The sequence below is a fragment of the Vitis riparia genome, chromosome 14 (genome assembly GCF_004353265.1).
Source record: "Vitis riparia cultivar Riparia Gloire de Montpellier isolate 1030 chromosome 14, EGFV_Vit.rip_1.0, whole genome shotgun sequence".
Classification (NCBI taxonomy): Eukaryota; Viridiplantae; Streptophyta; class Magnoliopsida; order Vitales; family Vitaceae; genus Vitis; species Vitis riparia.
The window spans coordinates 13,079,548-13,102,672 of NC_048444.1; the positions used below are offsets into that span (position 1 = coordinate 13,079,548).

General features: G+C 35.4%; 1 protein-coding gene across 1 annotated transcript in view; it reads left to right on the forward strand.

The window, feature by feature from the left end:
* The first annotated feature begins 1,024 nt into the window (after window positions 1–1,024).
* The window catches only part of LOC117930164 (protein PTST, chloroplastic), a 33,593-nt gene continuing 11,492 nt past the window's right edge, over window positions 1,025–23,125 (forward strand). The window contains 7 exon segments of the mRNA XM_034850656.1: window positions 1,025–1,172; window positions 5,849–6,161; window positions 8,701–8,790; window positions 14,547–14,615; window positions 18,220–18,237; window positions 18,239–18,326; window positions 18,896–18,984. Coding sequence (XP_034706547.1) covers window positions 1,132–1,172; window positions 5,849–6,161; window positions 8,701–8,790; window positions 14,547–14,615; window positions 18,220–18,237; window positions 18,239–18,326; window positions 18,896–18,984 — 708 coding nt within the window. The 5' untranslated portion in view covers window positions 1,025–1,131.

Genomic DNA, 23,125 nt, shown 5'->3' on the forward strand with positions numbered 1-23,125 from the left:
ATGAAATGTTGTATGAAGTTTTTTCTCCAAAAAAAAATTGATTTTTCAACATTATAAATAATTTTTAAAAATTTTAAAAGTGTTTCCTAAATTTTCCGACACTTGATTTTTTTTTTCAAAAACACTTTTTAGGCTAAAAGTATTTTTTAAAAACACTATTAAATGGATTCTAAGAATATATTTGATAGTCATTTTATAAAACGTTTTTAATTTTTCTAACATTTGAATGATAAAAAATTTCAAGTGTTAAATTTTTAAAAAGTGTTTCTAAAATTACTATCAAATGAATTTTAAGTTTGACAGTAATTCTAAAAAACGCTTCTAATATTTTTAGTACTTAATTTTTTTTTAACCGAAAAGTTATTTTTAAGTGTTAAAAAAAGACTAAAAACCTTCTTAAAATAACTGATAAATAAACTCTTAAATTCCTTATACTTCTACAAATAACCCTTTTTAATTTTTTTTTTCAATTTGAAATTTTGGAATAACCCATTTGATAAAAAAATTATCCGTTTTAGGTCTCTTTTAAAACTTATATTCAATATGATATTTTTTCCATTTCCATCATGTGAGTGCCACATCATCTTTCCACAAAAATAAAGTCTCAATTGATAATTGAGATTTTAGTTAAAAAATAAAATCGTAATTGCCAATTGAGACTTTAGTTCAAAAACGAAACCTTAATTGTTAATTAAGGTTTTATGTTAAAAAATGAAATTGCAATTAACACCTAGGTTTCATGTTTTAATTGAAGTCTCAATTTACAATTGAGGTTTTGACTCTTATGTGATAATGAAAAAATCATTTTAAATATAAGTTTGGCAAAGTGATTAAATTAATTTTTTTTTGGTAAGGGTAGTTTGGCCCAAAACTCTTCGATTTGCCTTGGATACTAAAAATAAAAAATGCCCCGGATGCCAACCAAATTACTATTCATATAAATATTTTATTACAATTTATTTTCCCCATCTCGCTGGCACGTGCATCGGCTCTTTTTTGTGAAGCAAGAAGTTGCTCTCTCACAAAGTGTCACGTGGCGAGAAGATATTCGAAGCTTGTGTATTTCCTGAGAGTTGTGCTTCTCTGCCACACACAAGCCCTATACCTGTGCCTTCAGCTGCTGCTACTCCTATGAACTCGTTGATTCTACAAACTTCACTCCAACCTGCCTTGTAAGTGCCTTAATATATATTTCTGTGGTTTCTATTTCTGTGTTGAGAAACCAATAAATTTTTGCGCTTTCAATTGCTGCATAGATTGGTATTGATTTCGTTTTATGTTTTAGGTTGTTTGTTATTGGAACTTCAAGTTAGTTCACCATATGTTTGAATAAATGCCAATTCCAAAAAAGGCGTTGTAATTTTGGTACTAGTTTGAACTAAAGATTTTCAAATGACGCGTTTCACGGACGCCCGTTTCTGGGTTTTATTCATTATTGAAGAATTAAGTAAAGGTGGGTGGTTTGAGGAAGAATGGGGTAGGACTAATGCGAACCAAGGGAATGTATTTTTATCATTTTGGCCCATGCAATAGTGGGGTTTGTGCCTCCTGTTCATTCGCCTAATTCACTGCAAATGTAGTGCACCCTTAATGTTGGGAATTCATCTTGAGTTCTTATTTTGGTTGGGTTTCTTTTTATGGAGTTTTTCTTTATATTTGGGAAGGTTATACTCTATCTTCCAGAGAGTTTCCCAGGACAGTGGAATTTATCTAGTGATTTTGGTAGGCTGTTGACGAATTTTTAAGTTTTTTGAAGAACTTTTTTTCACCCACCCTTCCTTTAATTTAAAATTGTTGCACCAACTTTCTAGTGGTTTGTGTTGTGCATTCCATTGCATGTTCCTCCTTTTTTTACTCTTAATTTTATTTTTTCAATTTTCTCACTGTTGGAGTTAATGCTTTGTGTATTTTGAAACGAACCAACAGACCAAGAAGCAAGGAATCCCAAGTTCTCTTGTTTGGTTTGAAATGAAAAATATTAAGGAAAATGGAATATAATAAAAGTTATTTAAAAACTTTACATTTTCAGTTTTGTTTGTTCTCTATGTGAAAGGGGAATAAACTTGGAGAAGGATTGAAAGAAAAATTTATTGAACTCCAGATTATCTCTTTACATCCTTCACATTTTATTTCTTTCATTTTTCCTTTCATTGATGTTGTGTATCATACATTTTGTGATCTAAATGGAGCCTAAGGATGGTTTATTTGCTCCTGAGAGTAGCAGGTGAATTGGAAGAGTTTAGACTTCCAAAGTTAGTACTTTAATCCTTTTTCTTCAACTAAAAAAATGGCATTGTATTTTGGTTATTCAGCTCATACATTTTCAAGAAGGGTTCACTTGATATAATTGTATATATGAATGTCTATTTGTTTGTTTCTTTATTTATTTACTTATATTTATATGGTGGAATATTTTATGGTAGGTCATGACAATGGTGATATTGTTGTTAGAAATGGGGGAGGTTGGTTTGGCTGCTGAAGACTTATTGCTAAGAACACTCTTGGTAGTGATGGTCATGCTGAAAATAGACTTGGCTTCAGTTCGTTTCTCTTGTGTTTATATTTTATGCCCAGAGGGGCTATAGACAAATTTAAAAATTAGAAATGTCCATACATCTAAAGATGGAAACACTGTCAACCTGGTTCAAAGGTGAAATAGGTTAGAAACCTGCACAAACACAACTCAACACAGCCTTTATTTTAACTGCATGGATCGGCTGCATGAATTCGTTTTTGCTATACAACTATATCCAGGGTCATATCTTCTGTTAGGGATAATCATATTGTTCTGAACAACCTATGCTGATGTCATTCTTGGCTTACTTGGCCTTAAATATAGGCCAAATAACTCATCCATACAAATGCATTTGCAGGTCCTTGTTGAACTTGTTAAATCATCTTAAAATTATATGCAGGAGGTGATGACAACTAGAACAGAAGTAAAAGATAGGGGTACATAGGGAGCTGGAAGATGGGATTTTCTTTAGGGCTTGACAATTATGGTGTTCTCTACTGTAGTAAAATATTGTGGTGGATCTTCTCAATCATCGATGTAGGTAGGTTTTGATTAAAATACATTAAAGCCTTGTTTGGGTAGTTTCTTGCTTCTGGCTTTAGTTGAAAGCTAAAGGTGAAGTTGGAACCATAATTTCAACAGAGGCAACCCTGATATTACGAAAGTTCCATTGGAAAGTAAACAGATTCCTGGTGAAGCCAAAAAAAGTTTCCATGAAAAGCGAGAATTTTCTTGCTGCCCTATTATGCTCTTTTTCAAGCTAAAACCTTTTCAATAATATATCCAAATACTGGTTTTTAAAAAACTATTTGAATTATTAAAAGCTTTTTAAAAGCTCTCTCTCTTTTTTTTTTGATTGGTAAATTTTTGTCCCCATTTTAAAAGCTTTTTAATAATATAGAAAGCCCTTATTGGGCTTAAGGAAGAGCTTCTGGCTTTCAAAAAGCCAATCCAAGCAGGGCCTATGTTTTCTTTCTCTTGTATTTGCATTCAATGTTTTCTAGTTATTGTATTACTGGTCTTATATAATCTGCTGTTGGGCTGGGTTGTAACACAAGGGCCATAATTTGGTCTATACTTGCTCATATGTAAAGGAGAACAAAACAGAAACATAAGAATGATCAAGGAAAGGAACCCCTGGTTTGAAATGTTTGCTTTTTAGCATAAAGTTGTTATATGCTTAAGCATATTTTCCAATAATCATGTTGAACTATTCTGCATATACTACTGGAATTCAGTGCTGTATAGAGTGTTCAAAAGTTAACAACTTGATCCCAGCTTCATGGATTTTGAATCTGTATCTCAATTTTGGGAAGAAGACATTCTTGGTTTTAGGTTCAACCCCCATCATAGCTTTGTGGACTACATGTAGGCGAATTTCTAAGAGATCGTTACAAAGTGTTAAGGAATATCTCCTAACATGGTTATTTCATGGTGAATTCAGTGTCCAAGTCCTGAGAGATCTTAGTCATGTCTGAAAAATATTCTAACTAGAGCATGCTGTCAAATTGTTTTTGATACATAATATAATGCACTTGTTTTCTGTACATGTATTACCTGTACATGCCTCATGTCAAGAGTATACTGGAATACATGAATGGTACACTATGGTACAATGCTATCAAAAAATTTATAAAATTGATGAATGCCTATACTTACGTCTTTTAACCATATTGTCCTTTAGGAAATTGATTATACATTGTTTTGTACAATTGTACTTTTTCTTGCATATATTATGGTTGATGTATGGAAACATTTTTTTTTGTATTTATTTATTATTATTATGTAAAAGCTTACAATAAATGATAAGATATAATTCTAATGCAACAATAAAGTAAAACAACATAGGATATGATCTATGAATTGAAAACTATGATCTAGAGGCATTGATTAACTCAGTTTCTTGGAACATGCATCAATTACTCAGTTGCTTCACATTTGATACTAGCAAATAATATGCTACATTAATTTTCAATGCCTATTTGTAGCAACTTCACTCTTTGTTAAACATGGGTTTGTCACACTTTAGTGGCCTTCCATCCTTGATTGTAGTACTGTTGTATATCAAGCAGTTCTGTTTGAATTCATGAGATTTCTAATTTAGTATGTTTACTTTCTTAAAAAGTTTTCAATATGGAGTGCCATATGATAGGTATTTCAAGGTAAACATCTTCAATGTGCACTTGAGAACTGAATTTACTTTCCGTTTTTAGAAAGTAATCTTGCCTTTTCTGCTATATAAAGTTAATATTATACAAAAGCGTTAGAAAAGGTAAAACCTAGGTGTGGTGGTAAAGATGAAGCACCCATTACATTTAGGAAATTACAGAAATTCAATGAAAAATCAAAACATCAACGGTGCAGGATATACCACCCTTGGCATCTTAAATTGCATACAAAAATCTCAACAATTTCTTTGAGCTTGATTACATAGTTTTTAACTCGCTCAAAGATTTCTCTGTTCCTTTCGTTTTAACATGCACCAGAGACCTTCTTCTATTGCTACTGATCAATTATCATGCGAGCTTTCTAGCAACTTTCTGATCAATGTCAGATGCAATGAAAATCCCAAAGAGCACTAAAAGTAGCCCACAAATACTAGGCAATTGGACAATGTATCAAAAGATTGATTAACTGAGTTGTTACTTGATTTGCACATACACATGCAATTTGCCATGCTCCATCCACTACATTAAAAGGGATCAATAGTCAAAATCTTCTCTCAAACTGCTCTTCAAACAAAGAAGAAACTTTTTGGAGGAATTAAATCTCAAATCTCTGATGCTGGTAGTGATGCAAAACCACCATCCTTTAGAAGCTTCCAATCTCAAGCCTTCCTCCCCTACTCAGGTAGGCTGAATGCCATATGTGGCCTTTATATACTCCACCACCATGCCCAACTCTTAATCCCGAAACTCCCTCATAGAATGTGGATTTTGATGTGCAATAGTCCACATGCTTCTTCATTTCATGACTTCCTGTGGTGTTCTGGGAATCTCACCTATAGAGGGCAAGTCCTACAACATTCATCATGTTAAAATTTTATTCCTTGCCCATTGCTCAGCAAGAAGGAAACAGATATGGAGAACTCCTGAATCTTGTGCATAAATCTTTCATGACAAATCTGGGGAATTACCTTCTAAACTTAAACAAATGTTTTGTTATATTTTGATCGTTTGATAATAGTTTACTGGCTTCTCTGCCTTCTGCTCTAATTCTCTTAACCAAGCCTTTACTTATTGTTCGGAAAGGTAAAAGTTATATGGATATCAATTTAGCAATATTATTAATATCTTTACCTTCCGCACCCCTCTTCTGCTTTGCTTTTGATAGGGGTTGTCCTGAAAATCAAGTGTCATGGTTTTCATGGAAATCAACAAATTTAGATTGGGAGGATGTGCGTGGTCTTCGATGTAATGTGACTCGCTGGAATTTAAGGGTGGGCTCTCAAAAGTGTGCTCTTACATGTCAAGCTTTTGTTGGGAAGCAGTCCATGCACCAGAAATTGTGGAGAACATATTCTATGCCCATTAATTTGGATAAGGAATCTTCATCACCATTTTCGCAAGATTATTCAAGTGATAATGAAAATGCTTCTGAAGATTCACCTGAGGAACTTCTTGACCAACCGCTGGGCAGTGATGAGGTAAAGTTTTACTAACTTTACTTTTTATTTTTTATTTTATTTTTATACTGCATTGGAGGTAGGGTGTTGTTTCTGTGATGTTGCTTGCCTTGGTTTTGTAACTCTATATGGCTTGTCTCATTTTCCCTTGCTTACTAAGACATGTCAATCTTGGATCTTCGAAAAATGCTCCTTTACCAAACTGGTTGTGGACTTGGCGACAAGTTTGGTCTATTTCTTGATTGGTGCTGAGAAAGGATATGATTGAGTAGTACTCTGTAATCATGGATTATTTTCTTATCTAGGACTTCTCCCTTTGTTACTTGTGTTGCTCAAGAGTAGAAATAATCTGCCTTGTGTACTCTCTCTCTCTCTCTCTTCTCTCTCAATTTCTCCCTCCCTCCCTTGGGAATTATCTGCTGATATACTTATTTTTTTTTTTTGATGAATAAAGAGAAATATATTAATAAAAAGAGGCACTTCAAGGAAGCACCCCAACGTGTACAGGAGGTATACAAAAAAGAGAGAAAAAAACCTTTACCCATGGCCTAACCAATCAACAAAATCTACAATGAAAGTGGGACCAGAAACAAAAAACCCCCTGGTCCACGCCCACAGATTACAAAGTAAAACCGATTTACACCCTTGAATCTAATGCTCTACATTTTCAAAAGGCCTACTATTTCTTTCCTTCCGAACAATCCAAAAAAGGCACAAGGGAACTGAATGCCACACTTTCTTCCTTTCCTTTCCCACACAAGGCCCCAACCACCCTAATAACGCCTCTCTTATTGAAGAGGGGAGCACCCAAGAAACTCCAAAGAGGAAGAAAAGTAAGCTCCATAAACTTCTGGCCAACCCACAATGCAAGAGAATGTGATCAATAGATTCTTCCTCTACCAAACACAAATAGCATCTATTAGCCAAGGAGAACCCTCTTTTCTGAAGACGATCCAAGGTTATGGACTTTTTCCACGTGGCCTCCCAAGTAAAAAAACTTACCCTCGGAGGCACCAAAGAATTCCAAATGATGCTTGTAGGAAATTCTTCACGTCTTTCCGGATCCAATGCCTTGTAAAGAGACTTAACTGAGAATCTTCCGTCCTTTGCCTTAGTCCAAATTACTTCATCTTCCACATCACTATAAACCCTCCTCCCTTGCAACCTCAAAAGAAGGCGTTCCACCTCGATCACCTCCCAATCATTAATTCGCCTAGAGAACCTAGGAGCCCACACTCCCCCTCCAGAATGACTTACAATATGTGCATCTTGTAAATAAGTTATATATGACTTACTTATTTATTTACAAGATTCACATATATAACCATATCTGCATCATGCATCCATAAATATGTGTAATTGCTAGTTTAGATAAAATAAGTTAAAGGCTATGTTACATGCACTTGGATACACATTTTGGTGTACGTCTTTAGTAGTTGCATTCTTTTGTCCTTCCAATTCTAGGACACTGGTAGAGAAGCCCTGTTTGGGAGGTTTTCTCAAATGCAAAAAGTAGCATTTGAAGGTTGAAGGCAAGTTGTAAGAGTGTTTGGATTGGATCCTAAACCACAGGATCCATATTTCCTGATGTAATTTATCTGCGTTTTGAAGAAGCTGGAAGGTACAAGCTTTTCCTCAAACATGATGTAGGAAACATACTTTATTTAATTATAAATTTTTAGAAATGTCTTAATTATCTTTATATTTGATAGAAACATTTATAAAATATAGTGCCCAAACATAAACTTAATCGCATTGCAGTAGTAATTTCTTTTACTTCTTTTTCTATTGTTAAATGTGGAAGTTAAACACCATCCCAAACAAGCTATATAGCCTAGCCATGGTAATATCTGCTGATGTTAGTACACTTATTTGTTTACAAGATTCACAGATGTAACCACATCTTAATCATGCGTCCACCTATATATGTAATTCTTGATCTAGACAAAATAAGTCCAAAGCTATGTTATGCACTTGGATACACATCTGGATGTCAGTTTGTGCCTAGCAGTTGCATTCTTTTGTCCTTCAAATCCTACAACACTGGTAGATAACCTAGTTATGATGAAAAGAAGTTTTCTGCATGACATGGCATTCTACACTTATAAATATCACTCATCTTGACATTATTATGTGATATGCTGACGTGGTAAGAAATTATAATTTGGAAAGTAACAATTTAGCAAGGCATTCTTCTCTTTCTTTGTTGGACATTCACATTGTATACTTATTAAATTAGGATTGTGCCAATATATAAATTTAGACCCATGTCTGCATTGCATACCTGAAATGTAGTATGTGCTTATCAATTTCTATAATTTTAAAAGCAAATGCTGTAATATACAGGCATTTCTCTTTGTTCTTGTTTGTCATGAAATTTGTCTCCGTTTCCCCCTTTATTATAACTAGTGACATTTTTTTGAAGGTAATATGTGACTGAACCCACCCCATATACCTTATGATTGTAGAGTAGCACAAGAACCAGCTTAACTATGCTTTCACCCATAGCGGTTCCTTTTCACGTTGATTTTATTAACTATGGTGCAAAATTTCGTAACAGTTGAAAACACTGCTGGTTGATTCTGAAAGAACGAAACTTATTAAGAAACTTAGTGAAGCCAATCAACAGAATCGAATCCTCAAACGACAGGTGTGTATAGATTTCGTCTGGACTATTGTTTCTTCTAACTAATTTATTATGCAATTTCATATTCATAAATGCTCAGCACCCACATTACAATATTTACCTTATTTTAATGGATTTCAACATGCAATAAAAACTATTATGCAATATTGCCTGTATCATGCAGGATGCCTATACCATGAACATGATGCCTAAATTAATTTTTGCACGGCCTAATGGTGGAGAATCAAACATTGAAAAACTTCCTCTTTTGCTGCAATGGGCAAGCCCTTTAAATGATTATTTCTCTAGGATTTTTCCATTTCTTAGAGGGAGAAGGATTTTCTGATACCTAGCATGCCAATCTGGAAATTTAATATTTTGGAACCTCAACCCCATCATGATAGGGAAATTTATAACTTCACTTCCCTCCGAACTCTGAAAAATTTTCTCCTAACAAAGTACCAAAATGGTAGTCGGTGGTTGCTTCACAGTAGAGGTGTGTTTAATAGGCTTCTAACTTTTGAAGCCTCAATTATCTTTTATCTAATTAACTTGATCTAGAAACCCAACATTCCACCTAATATTGAAGTTGTTGCTTAGCTGTTGGTCTATAACAAAGTAAATCCTAATGTTAATTTTTAAGCCAAGAGATTGTTACAAATCCCTCAACTTGGACATACATACTTACATACGTGCATATATATATATATATATATAAAATATATGCACAACAAAAAGAGTCGGTTGACATTTTATTTATCAATATCCTTTCTGCTATGTAGTATGCTATACCTTCTTTTCTTGGCAGGCATTCCCTAGTAGCTCCAAGGGAGATTATTTGGTGCTTGTAAATACCTTAGGAGGGCTAATGAAGAATGAGACAATTAAATTGCATGTTTTCCTCACTTGTGCTCTTTTATCCACCGTTTAAGGAATTTGGTTTGAGAGAAAAGCTAGTGTTTCTTATGAGAAGGATGTGCCCTTAGAGATCTAGGATCATTCCTTCTGCATGGCCCCTTGGGACTTAATAACTAGAGTTTGAGGAAATCTTTCCCAGTATTATTATGATAGACTGAATTAGTGTTTGACAATATAATTTTTATTGTTAAGGGAAAATTACACTTACCATTCTTGATGATTCTAATGCCTCCTGTGGTTTTAAATGTTACATAGACACCCCATTAAGTTTTGGTCAACTAACATGAAACATGAAACATGATTGCTGCATGTGTCATGGAACCATTTACTGAGGCAAGTTTTTTCTAAACTCAGCCCTTCTTTTTTGCTGGAAAATGCCCCAAATTTTTATTTTCAAACTAAACGTAATTCAGCTTGTAACCAAACAAACCAAATAAAAAAATTGTAACCAAACAAAGAGGTACATTAGGATTAGCTCCAAATCATTAATTAAGCTGACTATTAATTAACCCTAAATCATTCCTAAATTTTCTTCTCCTTCCCCAAAATTCCATCCGAACCTTACCTTTTGAAACTAGGATCAAATAATCAAATGGCGGAATTCACTTCTTCTACCTCATAGCATAATACAATTAAAACTGTAATTAAGAATTTAAAGGAAAACAAAAAAGAAAAATAGTAGGTACCTCCCTGGCTGTCCAACTGTGACTGCATCTGAGCCATAGGTTGAATTACGTTTTTATATTTAAAAATATTAATAATTTTATTTATAAATTTATATTTGTTTTGTATTTAATTATTATATAAAAAACATAGTAAGAAAATTAAAATTTATTTATTTATATAATTTTATATTAATCTATTTATAATATATAATATATAAAAGAATGTCTTATTTATTTATATAATTTTATATTAATCTATTTATAATATATAATATATAAAAGAATGTCTATGTATGCATATATGTGCACTGACACTCCGTTGTCCCAATGTTTCAATCACCTTTTTGTCCTTGCTGTGAATAGAGATGCTACGATTGAGGAGATGTGGGATCAGGATTCGGGTCAAGGAGATTGGAATCTTGTCTTTGTGAGAGACTTCAATGATTGGGAGTTGGATATGGTTGGGGAGCTGCTTCACACTTTGAGGGGCCATAGGCCCTCCAGGGAGGATGATTCAGTTATGTGGAGACAGGGAAGAAAGGGTTTGTTCAGAGTCAAAGAAGCGTATAGGCTGCTAGACAAGCCTAATGCCATAATTTTTCCCGCAAGGAGAATATGGGTGGATAGGGTGCCAACTAAAGTATGTTTTTTTGCTTGGGAGGCTACGTGGGGGAAGGTGCTTACTCTGGATAGACTACAGTTAAGAGGGGTGCAACTCCCAAACTGTTGTTTTTTGTGTGGTTGTGCAGAAGAGAATGTAAATCATATTCTTTTACACTGTATAGTGACTAGAGCCCTATGGGACATTATTTTTGGGTTGATAGATGTTAAGTGGGTCCTCCCAGAAACTGTAAAGGAGACTCTTATCTCTTGGAGGGGCTCATTCGTAGGGAAGAAAAGGAAACAGATTTGGAAATCCATTCCGTTATGTATTTTTTGGACGGTTTGGAAGGAGAGGAATAGGTTAGCCTTTAGGGGGGGTGAGTTGAATATTCAGAAACTAAAGAATTCTTTTGTCTGTAATTTGTGGAATTGGGCCAAAGTGTATTTAGGTGAGGAGTCTGTCTCCCTTATAGGTTTTTTGGAGTGGATAGCTTCCACTTAAGGGGAGGTAGTTCTCTTTGGTCCTTTTTCTCTTTTTGAGGCTTTTGCCGTTTTGTATACTCCCTGTATGCTTTGTGGCGATTAGCCTTTTTTAATGCATATCCTATTTACTTATCAAAAAAAAAAAAAAAAAAATATAATTTTATGTGCATGTTTAATAGCAAGACACGTTTAAGGTCTCTGGTTCAAATCCCTTCATCTACTTGTGTAAGTGGTTTTTCTATTTAGCATTAAAAAGGTCATCCCACGGAAATTGAAGAGAAAGTAATGCCATATTTAATAGGCAAGTGCCCCAAGAAAAGCCACAATTGACTTTGGGCTCAGGTCTGCAAGTGCCTGTATTCTACATTTGGATGGACCACTCATTTGGTTCCATGGTCTGAACAGATTCATTCTGCCATTTATGATCTTTTTTCATACATATTCTAAGTGTCCCACTTGTGAACTTCTGCTTTTAGCTATAACTGGTTGTTAGAGATTGTTCATTCTGTGATAGTGTGAATTTTCAAAGTGCTATGGGATTGATTCATTACTTACAGTGCCATGCTTCATTAACTTTATCCCTTCTAAGGTGTTAATGTTAAAACTTTAAGATCTCTCTAGAGGTCCTGTGTCCTTAATCATTGTTGTTTATTTGCCATGGATGTTTGATTGTCTGTTCCACTGATGCTAGTGAGAGAGTTAGAGGTAAACTTAAACTTAATCCACATGTTCTTAAGTATATTTTGTTGGCATGTTTCTGTTATTTAGAAAGGATACAACTGTTACCAACCCTCTTTGAAGAAAGGTTTTTAGCTTAAATGTTTACCTTGTTGAGTCTACTGCCTACTGCATCCTCACTGCTCAACATGTTTGTAGAGGAGAGTGCAAGGTAAGAGTTTCTTATTCTCCTTGCCCTCATTGTACAACACTTTTGCCGAGGAGAGTGATAGGGAAGAGTTGTCTCATGTAGTTCCTTGCATCTTTTTCTCCTCAATGCGTGACACTTCTGTAGAGAGCGCAAGGGAGGAATTGTTTCATGTAATTCCTTTCCTTGAACCAGTTTTTACCATTTTTCTGGTTTGTTTTGATTGTTGTCTGCAATCTCAGCTACACACACACCACAAAAAAAAAAAAAAAAAAAAAAAAAAAAATTGTAGAAAGGCATAGATGTTTCAATGAGTCTGTGTTAGGTGTTTGAGAGGTAAGGTCACTGAGGCTCTTCGACCTCCATGTCAATCATATTCTTCAGATCCAGCCCTTATTGCCTCAAATATTTATTCTTCCATTTCTCCTTTATTAAATTATTGTTTTCATTGGAAACAAATATTTCATTACCATGCAATTGGTAAATACGAAGAAGGATGAGAAATCCTTTCCTAAGAACACAATCAATTGTACAAAATCTGCCCTAAAGAAAGAAAATAAGTTTGTACTGCTCTAGAAAACAAAACTAACTGCAGAAACTGAAGGCGGTTAAGTATCTATCCAAAAATCACTTGAAACATCTTAGCGAGGTACAAAATTCCCCACAAAAGAAGTCAATGCTTTGCTCCCCACTTCGCTAAGTGCATGTCACGTGATTTGCTAAGCAAGGAACAAAAAGAACACCCTAACTCTGAAGTAATATAAAAAATTGGGCAAAACCACTTACCAGACTTCCCTGAACCTGTTTCTTTCTCAGTCAATAAGACCGTGAAGGGGTAAAATTTACCCATTAATTAATTGTATGCATAAATAATGGAGAAGTCATAAGATGACGTGTGTCCAAAAGTGGCTAAATTAGAAATTGTGACATGTCACAGGACTTATGATGCAAGACACATCTAGCAGATAGAACTCCAATGGGATTTATGTCCTTTGAAATCAAATGATATCTCATGTCATAAAGCATATGAGCTAAGACACCTAGGGTATATCAAGAGTTGCCATGTGGTATTGGGTCCCTTAAGATAAAAAAAAGAAGGGGAATTCCATGTGTCACATTGGGGGGGGGGGGGGGGGGGGGGGGCACAGAAATTTAAGCCAAATAAAAATTGATTATTTAATTAATTAAAGTGTGATTGCTAGTTAATTAACTTGATAATTAAAAAATAAATAATCATCTTAATAATTGTAATTGTCCCTAAAAATTATGGGTAGTATTTGAGGTTCAAGACAAGCCAAAAGTGAAATAGCAGGACCTCCTACTAAGCCTTCAAATTATACTTCAGCAGATTTAAAATGGGCATGCCTTCAAGTTTCTCCAAGTTCTTCAAGATTGTTTTTAAGATTTTTCTAGATTCTTCAAGTTTCATCAAGTTCTTCAAGGTTTCAAGCTTGGGATTTGAAGCTTTTTGTAGATCGAGATTGAATATTCAGAGGTTTTCAAGAACAAATTCAAAAGTGGTAGATCCTCAATTCCAAATTCAAGTCCAAAGCATTTTTTTTAATCCATAATTACAAACTATAGTGATCGAGTAGACATTTTCATATTTTCTAAGGGAGAATAAGGGGATAGATTAGACATTACAAATTTCCAATTTTTTCAACTATTTTAATTAACAAGAAATCTTTGTGTATACAAAGACAGTAGCAAAATCTTCCTCCACTGGAAGGTCGGAAAGATCCGTGGTGTTGGCCTGCTTTAGACCCTCCAACAAGGACAAAATCTCAGTCTAAAGTCTAAATCCTCTCCAGTAGGTCTAGAGAATGCCTTTTATCATTATACCAAAATTAAAATTTTACTGATACATGTTGACTATCGTTCAAATTGCAGATGCTATTCCTAGTTTCAGATATTTTGCAAAAGTAGTCAAGGGAAAAATGGGCATTCTTCTAGAGAAATAAAGAAATCAAAACTAGTTTACTATAATGTGTCATGTGCAAACCTTACTTATGGCCAATTTGTATAGTGTACCCTGTTTGATTGAAAAGTTATGCTGTTACCTGGTTGATCCCTTGACGATTGATTGGAGCAGGATTCAAACTCTGGTATCATGATTTGAAGGATACACCTTTTAGCCTTTGGGATCTGAAACCAAGGCGTATTGAATGACAAACTCTCTGTTAGAATTTTCAGTTAGGAAAACCACCTTTCTACTGACACCATATTTTAATATTTGTTCTCTACAGTTGTACATAAAGGAAGATGCACTGGTTAACTTCAAAAGCGAACTGGCTGTCATGGAACTTGAAGTTCAGGTCTACATCTTTAATAACTGTTTCATCATCCTTGTCTTTGTATTACTCAGTGTAGGATATGAATATCTTCTTGTCATTTGCTTTATTAATTGGTACATCTTATTGTAGTTGTTAACTCGTAAAACATATAGTGTATTGCTTTTCTATTTTTTAATCGTGTATCGTAAGTTTTTTTATATAGTGAAAAATAAATAAATAAATATATATCTATATACACTATTGAAAGTATGAAGTGTGAAGTAATATATAACCAATTTTATGAAAGATAGTGGAATCTAAAGAGTTAAACTATATCATATCATATAAAACATAGAATATTAGTGTTTTGACAAGTTTAAATTAACAAAATATGACTTTAATATACAGATTCATCACATAATCCACAAATATAAAATTTTTAAATTGTTTGGCTATGATTTTTAGTTACAAATTCTAACTAGGCATATGCAGTTATTGTGTTGTTGATTGATATATTTATATATATATATATATAGTTCCAATTTTATCATGTTTGTCATCCTTTCTTCCCCATTGAAAAAGAAATTAAAAAAAATCTAATATATTAAGTAAAATAATTTTATTCCATAATTACTATCATTTTCAATGTCAACATTTAAACCATTCAAATGAAAATTCTTCAATATTCGTTGTAAAAATAAACTTACTGACTTCTAATCTAGAATTTGACAACAAAAATATAGCTTTTCATATAAGATTATTTTACCTATGTCTTCTTTTTATGTTCAATTTTTAATCTTTTAGTACATTTTAAACAATTAATATAATAAATTCTTTTTTTTTTTTTTTTTAAATTTGATTTTTCTTAAAAATTATGGAAAATAATTGAAGATATATGTATCATTGTATTGTTATATCATGTATTGTATCGTGTATCTTATATGTACCATAAGATATGCTTTAAGATAAGATATATATTGCTATAAGTATCAATTTCTATAAGAGATTTATCGTATCATGTATCACAAGTTTTTAACAACCATTCATCTTATTGTGAAAAATGGTTAATATACTATTATTATATGATTATGCTACATGAATATATTTTTTTTGGTTTGCCATATCTAACAAAATTCAAATTACTTATGACAAGTCACTTAGTCCAAACTTTCTCAAAGATCACTATTCTTGGTTCTGAGGTTGGCTTTATCAAACCTATTGGTTAGTTATTTGTAACTCAGGATTACAATAATTAAAGATCTTTTTGGAAGGACCAGAGAATCCTAGTATTGATTATTATGTCATAGGGAGCACAATGATCAAGTTTGGCTGCTGAAACCGATATTGTGTAATTGGTCAGTACTTGTTCTTTTGGCTGATGGTATTATTCAGAAACTACTAACGTTTAGGCCTTATCTGACTTAAAGATATTCCTCTGCTGCTATCATGCTGCAAACCTATATGGCCATGCCAAGCACACCTGCTTTTTCCATGCTAATAATGTAGCTGCTGTGATCTGGACTATTTGGCAGGATAGAAATGCTTAATTTTTATTAAAGGTGGAGATCCATGGAGGCTTGGGACTTTGGTTTTATTTGTATACTTCTTTGTGGATCCCTAAACATAGATACCTTTGTTGATATCCAGCTTATTAATGCTAGGTTGAAATCTCATGCCTAGATCCAAGAAGTTGATGGGGAGAATCAACCTAAGTTGTTTTCAAAACCTCCAGTAGGCTCTATTTAAGTTTAATTTTGATAGATTTTCCTTGGGTAATCCAAGACAAATTGGAACTGGAGTGTTTGTTTTAGATATCATTATGGTACAATGCTTAGAGCATTTTCAAAATAGGTGGGAAAGAGTATAACTATTAAGGTAGATTCAAGTTCTTTGAGGGATTGTTGCAAACCAAAGCTTTGAGATCTTTGAATTTATAGGTGGAGGGTGACTCAACTATTGTCATTTCGTGGGTGTCCGAGAGGAAATGAGGTCCAAGGAAGTATGAAGGGTGGATCCATCAAGTTACCAATCTAGCAAGCAACCTGATATGTCTTTTTTTTCTCTCTCCTTTCTTAGGCTTGCTGTGTTGCTAACCAAGAAAAATGGGTTAGTTAACTAAAAGGAGGGCTATTTTCAGTCAAATCTTTCTATTCAGTCTTGGAACCCAGAAGGTCAATTCCCTTTCCAATGAACATTATTTGGAATCTGTGACTCCCTATCTAAAGTGAGCTTTTCACTTAGGAAGCCAGTTGGAGAAAAGTTGACTGTAGATCAACTCTAGAAAAGAGGGCGGGTGCTAGTGAATATATGTTTTCTTTGTAAACTTGAGGGGGGTCCATTGATCGTATTCTACTTCAATGCACTAAAGCACGAATTCTATGGCAACTGGTGTCCAAACTTGTCTCCATACCTTTTTACAAGAGAGACTCCACAGGTTTCAGATGTCATTGTCCTTGCTCATAGGTGATACATTTGATATCCACATTGCTCTTTTTGTCAGGAAAGTAATGACCTTGAGCACATATTGATTGAACTAAGAGTAAAGCAAAAGGGAGATGTTTGTTGTAGAAAATAATTTTTATGGTGAGCATCAAAAGGATTGATCTAAATTATCATATTCCCTACTAAGACAGGAGATACTGGTGATATTTGTGGAACCTTGAGTCTGGTGTTTTCCAATTACTCCCCCAAAAATAGTTATAATTTTTGCGCTAATAAGAATCACCACCCAGGCAAAGAATTGAAGTGTTATGAAACCTACCTCCATGAATGATTTTAGCAAATTGAAGAATTAAGAGTTATGAAACGAGTTTCATCATAGATATACCAGTATCAAAAGGTTTAAATCCCATTTGCTTGCCATGGATCTATAAGACCTAAAGAGTCTGTTTCAGTGGGTCCTGATCCTCCAAGAAAATAGCCTGATTCAACTTACCTTTGAATTCTGCATTTGCATTAGAGAGGAAGTTTCCTGATATCAAGAAAGGTATTTAGTACTCGGGAATAGGAGATAGTTAAGTTTTTGATATTGATAAAACTTGGAAAATTGACTGAAATTTATTTGAAAACAAAAAAAAATATAGATTTAACTTCAACAAGTGTTAATCAAGACAGGAATTCATTCTTTAGATTAAAAAATAATGCAAAATACCTGTATGCATGTTATATATGTGTTATGCAAAGTGCAAAAAGTGTTTGCTATCACCCATACATAGAGCACCGATCGTCATACGTTTTCTAAATGTCATACCATGATCACCATGATAAGATACAATCTTTTTACACATTAGAAACATGGAAAAATCAAACAAGAACCAGATGAAGTTCCTTGTGGCTTTGGATATGTCCATTTATTGGGAAAGAGACCTTGACCATGAAGAGATCTTGAGATATGTGGAGAAGGGATCTCATCCTTCTTGAGGAGACGGAAGACCATTACTTAGAATCTGTCTGCAATTGTACGTTCCCTCATCAACTTATAAAGTAGATTCCACAGAATTCATTGTGCAGATGCTTGGTTTTTCTGGGCAGTATCAAGTCAATGGCTCTCTATTTTTTTTTTTATCTTTTATTTTTATCTCATGACAGAACAACATGCAAATTATTTTTCATCTTATTTGTTACTCACTATTATTTTTATTGCCAGGCTTTGGTTTCACTGGCCCGAAGAAATAGCTAAATCTGGAATCCCAAAAGGTTCAAGAAAGATTAATGGGAAATACATTCAGAGTCATCTCCATTCTCGGCTAGAAGGTATGATTAACCTGCCACGTTTCTTTGAATGAACAACCCTCTCTATCGTAATTAAGCATTGTCACTTTATCTTTGTACTTCCATATGATGATTTTAAGTGGTGAGACTGACGAGGCATATTGTAGGATATTAAAGCTACATTTAGATCTTGGAAGGAATAATGAAAGAAAAGGAAAATGCGGAAATTACTAAGAATGGATTTATTTTCCAATCTATTTTCAGAATTTTCATTTTCTCCTCGTTCTTTCAGATACTTAAATGGAACTCATGGATTTTAGCCTTTCTTTTGCCTATATTGTTGTGGGTATGACGGACGTCAGGATCAATATGGACTTCCAAAATAGTATTCTATGGGTTTGATTTGAAATATGATAGGTTTTTGCACACGAACTTGGCAATATATACTTTATTAGGTATCTCAAGGCAATCAGGTACTCTCCTTGATAAGATACTGCAATTTTTAGAACTTTCAAATGCTTTATTAAATGTGTCAGCAATCTTCAATTTTGCTTTATACAGTACACCCCTGTAGTCTTAACATAAACTGTGTTGGATTTTTCCATTTAAAGCTGTACATGAAAAATTGAAGGAACAGATAAAAGATGTAGATGCTGCGCAATCCAAGGAGGTTTCCATAATCTGGTGTGGCATGGCAGAGGTATGTTGCAGAAAGATCTTAACCTCACACTTCAGTTCTATCTTCACTCATGAAAATAGATTTTTTCTTTGTTTATGTTTGCTTAGTTTGCCCTGTGGAAATTTAAGTCACCAAGAAGAAAAAGAAAAAAAATGGAATTTAATGTTGAGCTTAGGTTATTGCAAAGTAAAAGTCAAGCCATAACCTAGAAATGCTTTAGGCAATGCGATATAAATAAATAACACACAGATCGATGATTTTCAATTGGACTTGGTAATTCAACCAATAGGTTCACAGATTTATCTTGATTCAGTCACTCCTATAACCTCAAACCTCAAGTTTGAACATAAATTGAGAACCCTGAACTGAGTTAAATCTTTAAAAAAAGATTATGACCCCAAACTCCCACCCATGCTAGGATGATGAGAGACTGCCGATAAAATAATAAAAAATAAATAAAAATAAGCATAAAACCAAATAAATATATAATAAATAATAAATTAATAAATGTAAGAAAAAAATGTTGTGAAATTAGAAATGAGATACTCCACCCTCTATCTCAATTTTGGACTGTTTTATGGTTGCCTTCAACCCTTGACTTTCCACAATTTTTTTTTTGATAAGTAAAAAAGAACTGCATTAAGGCGATGGAAAAATGTTCTCCTGGGGATGGAACAAGTATGGTCAGGTATGATGCTCAAACAAACATGAAGTATAATTTGAAGTGCTTTTAGTTGAAAAGCCTCATCCAACGGAGGCTGTTTACGCTGTCTTGCGAGAAGCAGAAGATCGAAGTGTTGCACCAATTAATGAGTTGTGATGGGAACATGGAGGTGTTAGTGAACAGAACTTCCGTTATTGAATTTCTCTGGCAGTAGTGTTTGTGTTTTGAATCTTGTTTGAAAAAGATGATTCGTAATCAGTCGGTTGTAGTGGAGAGAAAGGTTTTCCAGGTGAAGTCTGAAGATTGCAATGGAGGAACGTGGATTTCAATAACAGAGAGAAGTCGAGGTTTTGTGGTTTCTTTAGGTTTTGGAGAGGAGTAGACGGGTTGGTTAGTGGAGCAGTTAGAGAAAGCTGTGGATTTGGAGGCTTCCAGGGGTTTCATTCGAAAAATGAGGGGCAAGACTAGGATTCATCTGATGGAGATATGTTTTAATAGCAGAGGGAGATATATGAAAATCACAGAATATGTTGCAAAGAGAAAACCTTTGGTCTTAGTTGTTCCAAGAGGTGTTAATGGCTGTGGGTGGAAAATCTTAGGAAGGTGATTGTTTCAGTCCAAGAGTTCTCTGTTCAAGCTAAAAGAGATTCGAAGGAGAAGCAAAAAAAGCCTCAAGAGAGCAAAGGAATGTACAGAGGTGAGAGGTCCTATGCTGATGTGGTTGCAGAGAAAGGAACGAGGAATGGTGCAGAGATGCCAGTTGGAAAATGGCCAAGAGCTGTGGTTTGTGAAAGCAAAAGAAAAATACGAGACGGGTGTGAGGTTGGAAAAGCTATAGCGAGAAGGGTGGGGATGAAAGGAATGGTGTCTGTAACACCCATTTCTGCTTACAAAGGGTGTTTTTTTGTGGAATCTGCAAGGAAAGCTCAGTGGATTCAAGATCAAGGGAGCTTCACAGCGAGAGGAGAGGTTATTGCTCTGAGGAGATGGTCACCAAAAGAGAACTCAGTTGTTAATGGAAAATTTAGACGGGGGTGGTTGGAACTAAGAGGTCTCCCTTTCCACCTGTGGGATGAGGTGCAGTTGAGACACATTTTGCAGCAGTGGGGGAGGGTAACGAAGGTGGCGAGGAAATCATTGAAGCTTGTTGATTTGACGAAGGTAACATTGTGGGTGGAGATGCTTCCAAATGTCATGCTTCCAGCGCTATTAGAGGTAGAAGATGGAGATTGGACATACATGGTTGCAGTTACAGTCACCGGAGAAGATGACGGAGAAGACTCTATCAGGCCTAAGTCGAATCGCAGCAAGGACGAGCTGAGGTCAGCCGGGGGTTGCGTCTTTTAGAAGCCACAGAACGTTGAGGGGCTACGAGCTATTGACAGGACCATTGAGTGCCATAGCTGGATGCCTCGTCATCGTTCCCATTTTCGTTCTTCAGATTCAAAATCGGCTAAGGGGGAGAAAGGAAAGGGAAGGTGGATGTTGGGCCCAACGGCGGGAAGCAACATCTGGCCAACACTAGACGCCTTTGAAGCCCTTTCTGATTGGGCCCAATTTGGGGCGAAAGATTTTGGGCCCCTAGCGGGTCCAGCCCATAAAGGATCCTCTAATGGCGGCCCAGATGCATCTTCGTCTTCAAAGCTCCTAAGACCAGGGCTCACTGCAAAGAATAAAATGCCGAAAGGTCTTCTTCAAGTGTCATCAAAGCCGAAAGGATCTTCAGTCTCCGTAAGGCGTAGAGCAAGAAGTGGGCCGCCGAGATTTGAGGAGGTGTCTTCTACCCCGAAGCGAAACTTAGAAGGAGGTGGCTCACTGGAGACAAATCGAGACACTTCTTGGGGCAAATCTCACTCCAGAAAGAGCGATCTCTCCACTGGTTTTGAAACATCCAAAGTTTCTACCGGCGAGACAGAGGGAGAAGAGGGGGTTCTGCAATGCAAATTGATCAATGAGGTGCGTACTCCTTTCTCAGCTGTATCTGAGTGAGATCTTCCTCTGTCTGGGGCTTTTGAGCCAAATTTTATTCCCGAAAACCTCTGTTTCTTTGGTTCACCCTTTCTCGCTGTCAGTCTTTTTCTTCGATTCCGTTGGAGTCAAGCTACGCCGTTCAACGTGGTTCCGTTTTATCTCTCCTGTGGTGAATAACAACCATCGTGGTGGTGCGTCCTGTTCGGAAGGTGTGGTGGTTCCCCTAGAACCTCTAACCGAAAATTTAAAGACCGGCCTCTCCTTAGGGAAACTCTCAGCAACCCTGAGGTGCGTGGTGTCTCAGGTGAGGCTTCGTTCCCAGTGCTAGAACCTTCCACCCTCCCGTTGGAAGGTTTTCAGGTTGAGGGGCTTACGCCTCGGAAGATGGTCAAGGTTCAGTCGGTTCTGGAGAGTTTGAGGGTTAAAATTGTCAGGGATAATGGAAAAGGTGTGGAAAGAGAGAACAAGAGTGCTCTCTCTGCGGACAAGGTTTATTCCAGAAGAAAGAAGAAAAATGACTCTGGAACTCGAGGAGAGGATTAGTTCTGGGTGTGGGTTGTTTTTTGTTTTCATGAACCTTGACCATCTTCCGAGGCGTAAGCCCCTCAACTTGAAAACCTTCCAACGGGTTGTGTCCAAAAATGACCCTTGCCATTTTTGGAGTTCAGTGGGTGTTCCCAGAGTTAGTTAAAGAGGTGTTACTTAGCTGGAGGGGTTCTTTTATGGGGAAAAAAAGAAAAAAGATCTGGAATTCCATTCCGTTGTGCATATTTTGGACGGTTTGGAAGGAAAGGAATAGGTTAGCTTTCGGGGGGGGGGGGGGGGGGTGTCGTTAGATATTCAGAAATTCAAAAATTTTTTTGTATGTAACTTGTGGAGTTGGGCTAGGGTGTACATTGGTGAGGAAACCTATTCTCTCTTATGCTTTTTGGAGTGGCTTGCGGCCACTTGAGGGTGGGTGAGGTTTTTCCCCTCTTTTCTTTCAGCTCTTTGTTTTGGGCTTTTGTGTATACCCCCTGTATACAAGCGGCTTCTTAGCTTTTTCTAATATATTTTGTTGATTATCTATCAAAAAAAAATATTAACAAGTGTTGAAAGAGAGAGAGAGAAAACCTTAATTCTCATTCATATATATGATTAACTTCTTACAATAGAGAAATATATATACAAGGCTAGGTTGAACTAACTACCATATATGTGACCTATATTAAGAAAGGAAAGAAAGATTGTATACTATAAATACATTATATTCAACACTCCCCTTCAAGCTGGAGCATATATGTCATATGCACCAAGCTTGTTACAAATGTATTTAATCCTAGGATCTCTAAGAGATTTAGTGAAGATGTTTGCTAGTTGATCATTTGAGTTAACAAAACTTGTAGCAACACACCCTAATGCGATCTTCTCTCTAATGAAGTGACGGTCAACTTCAATATGCTTGGTCCTTTCATGAAAGACTGGATTGGATGCAATATGTAATGCGGCCTGATTGTCACAGACTAGCTTTATCTGTTCATCTTTTCC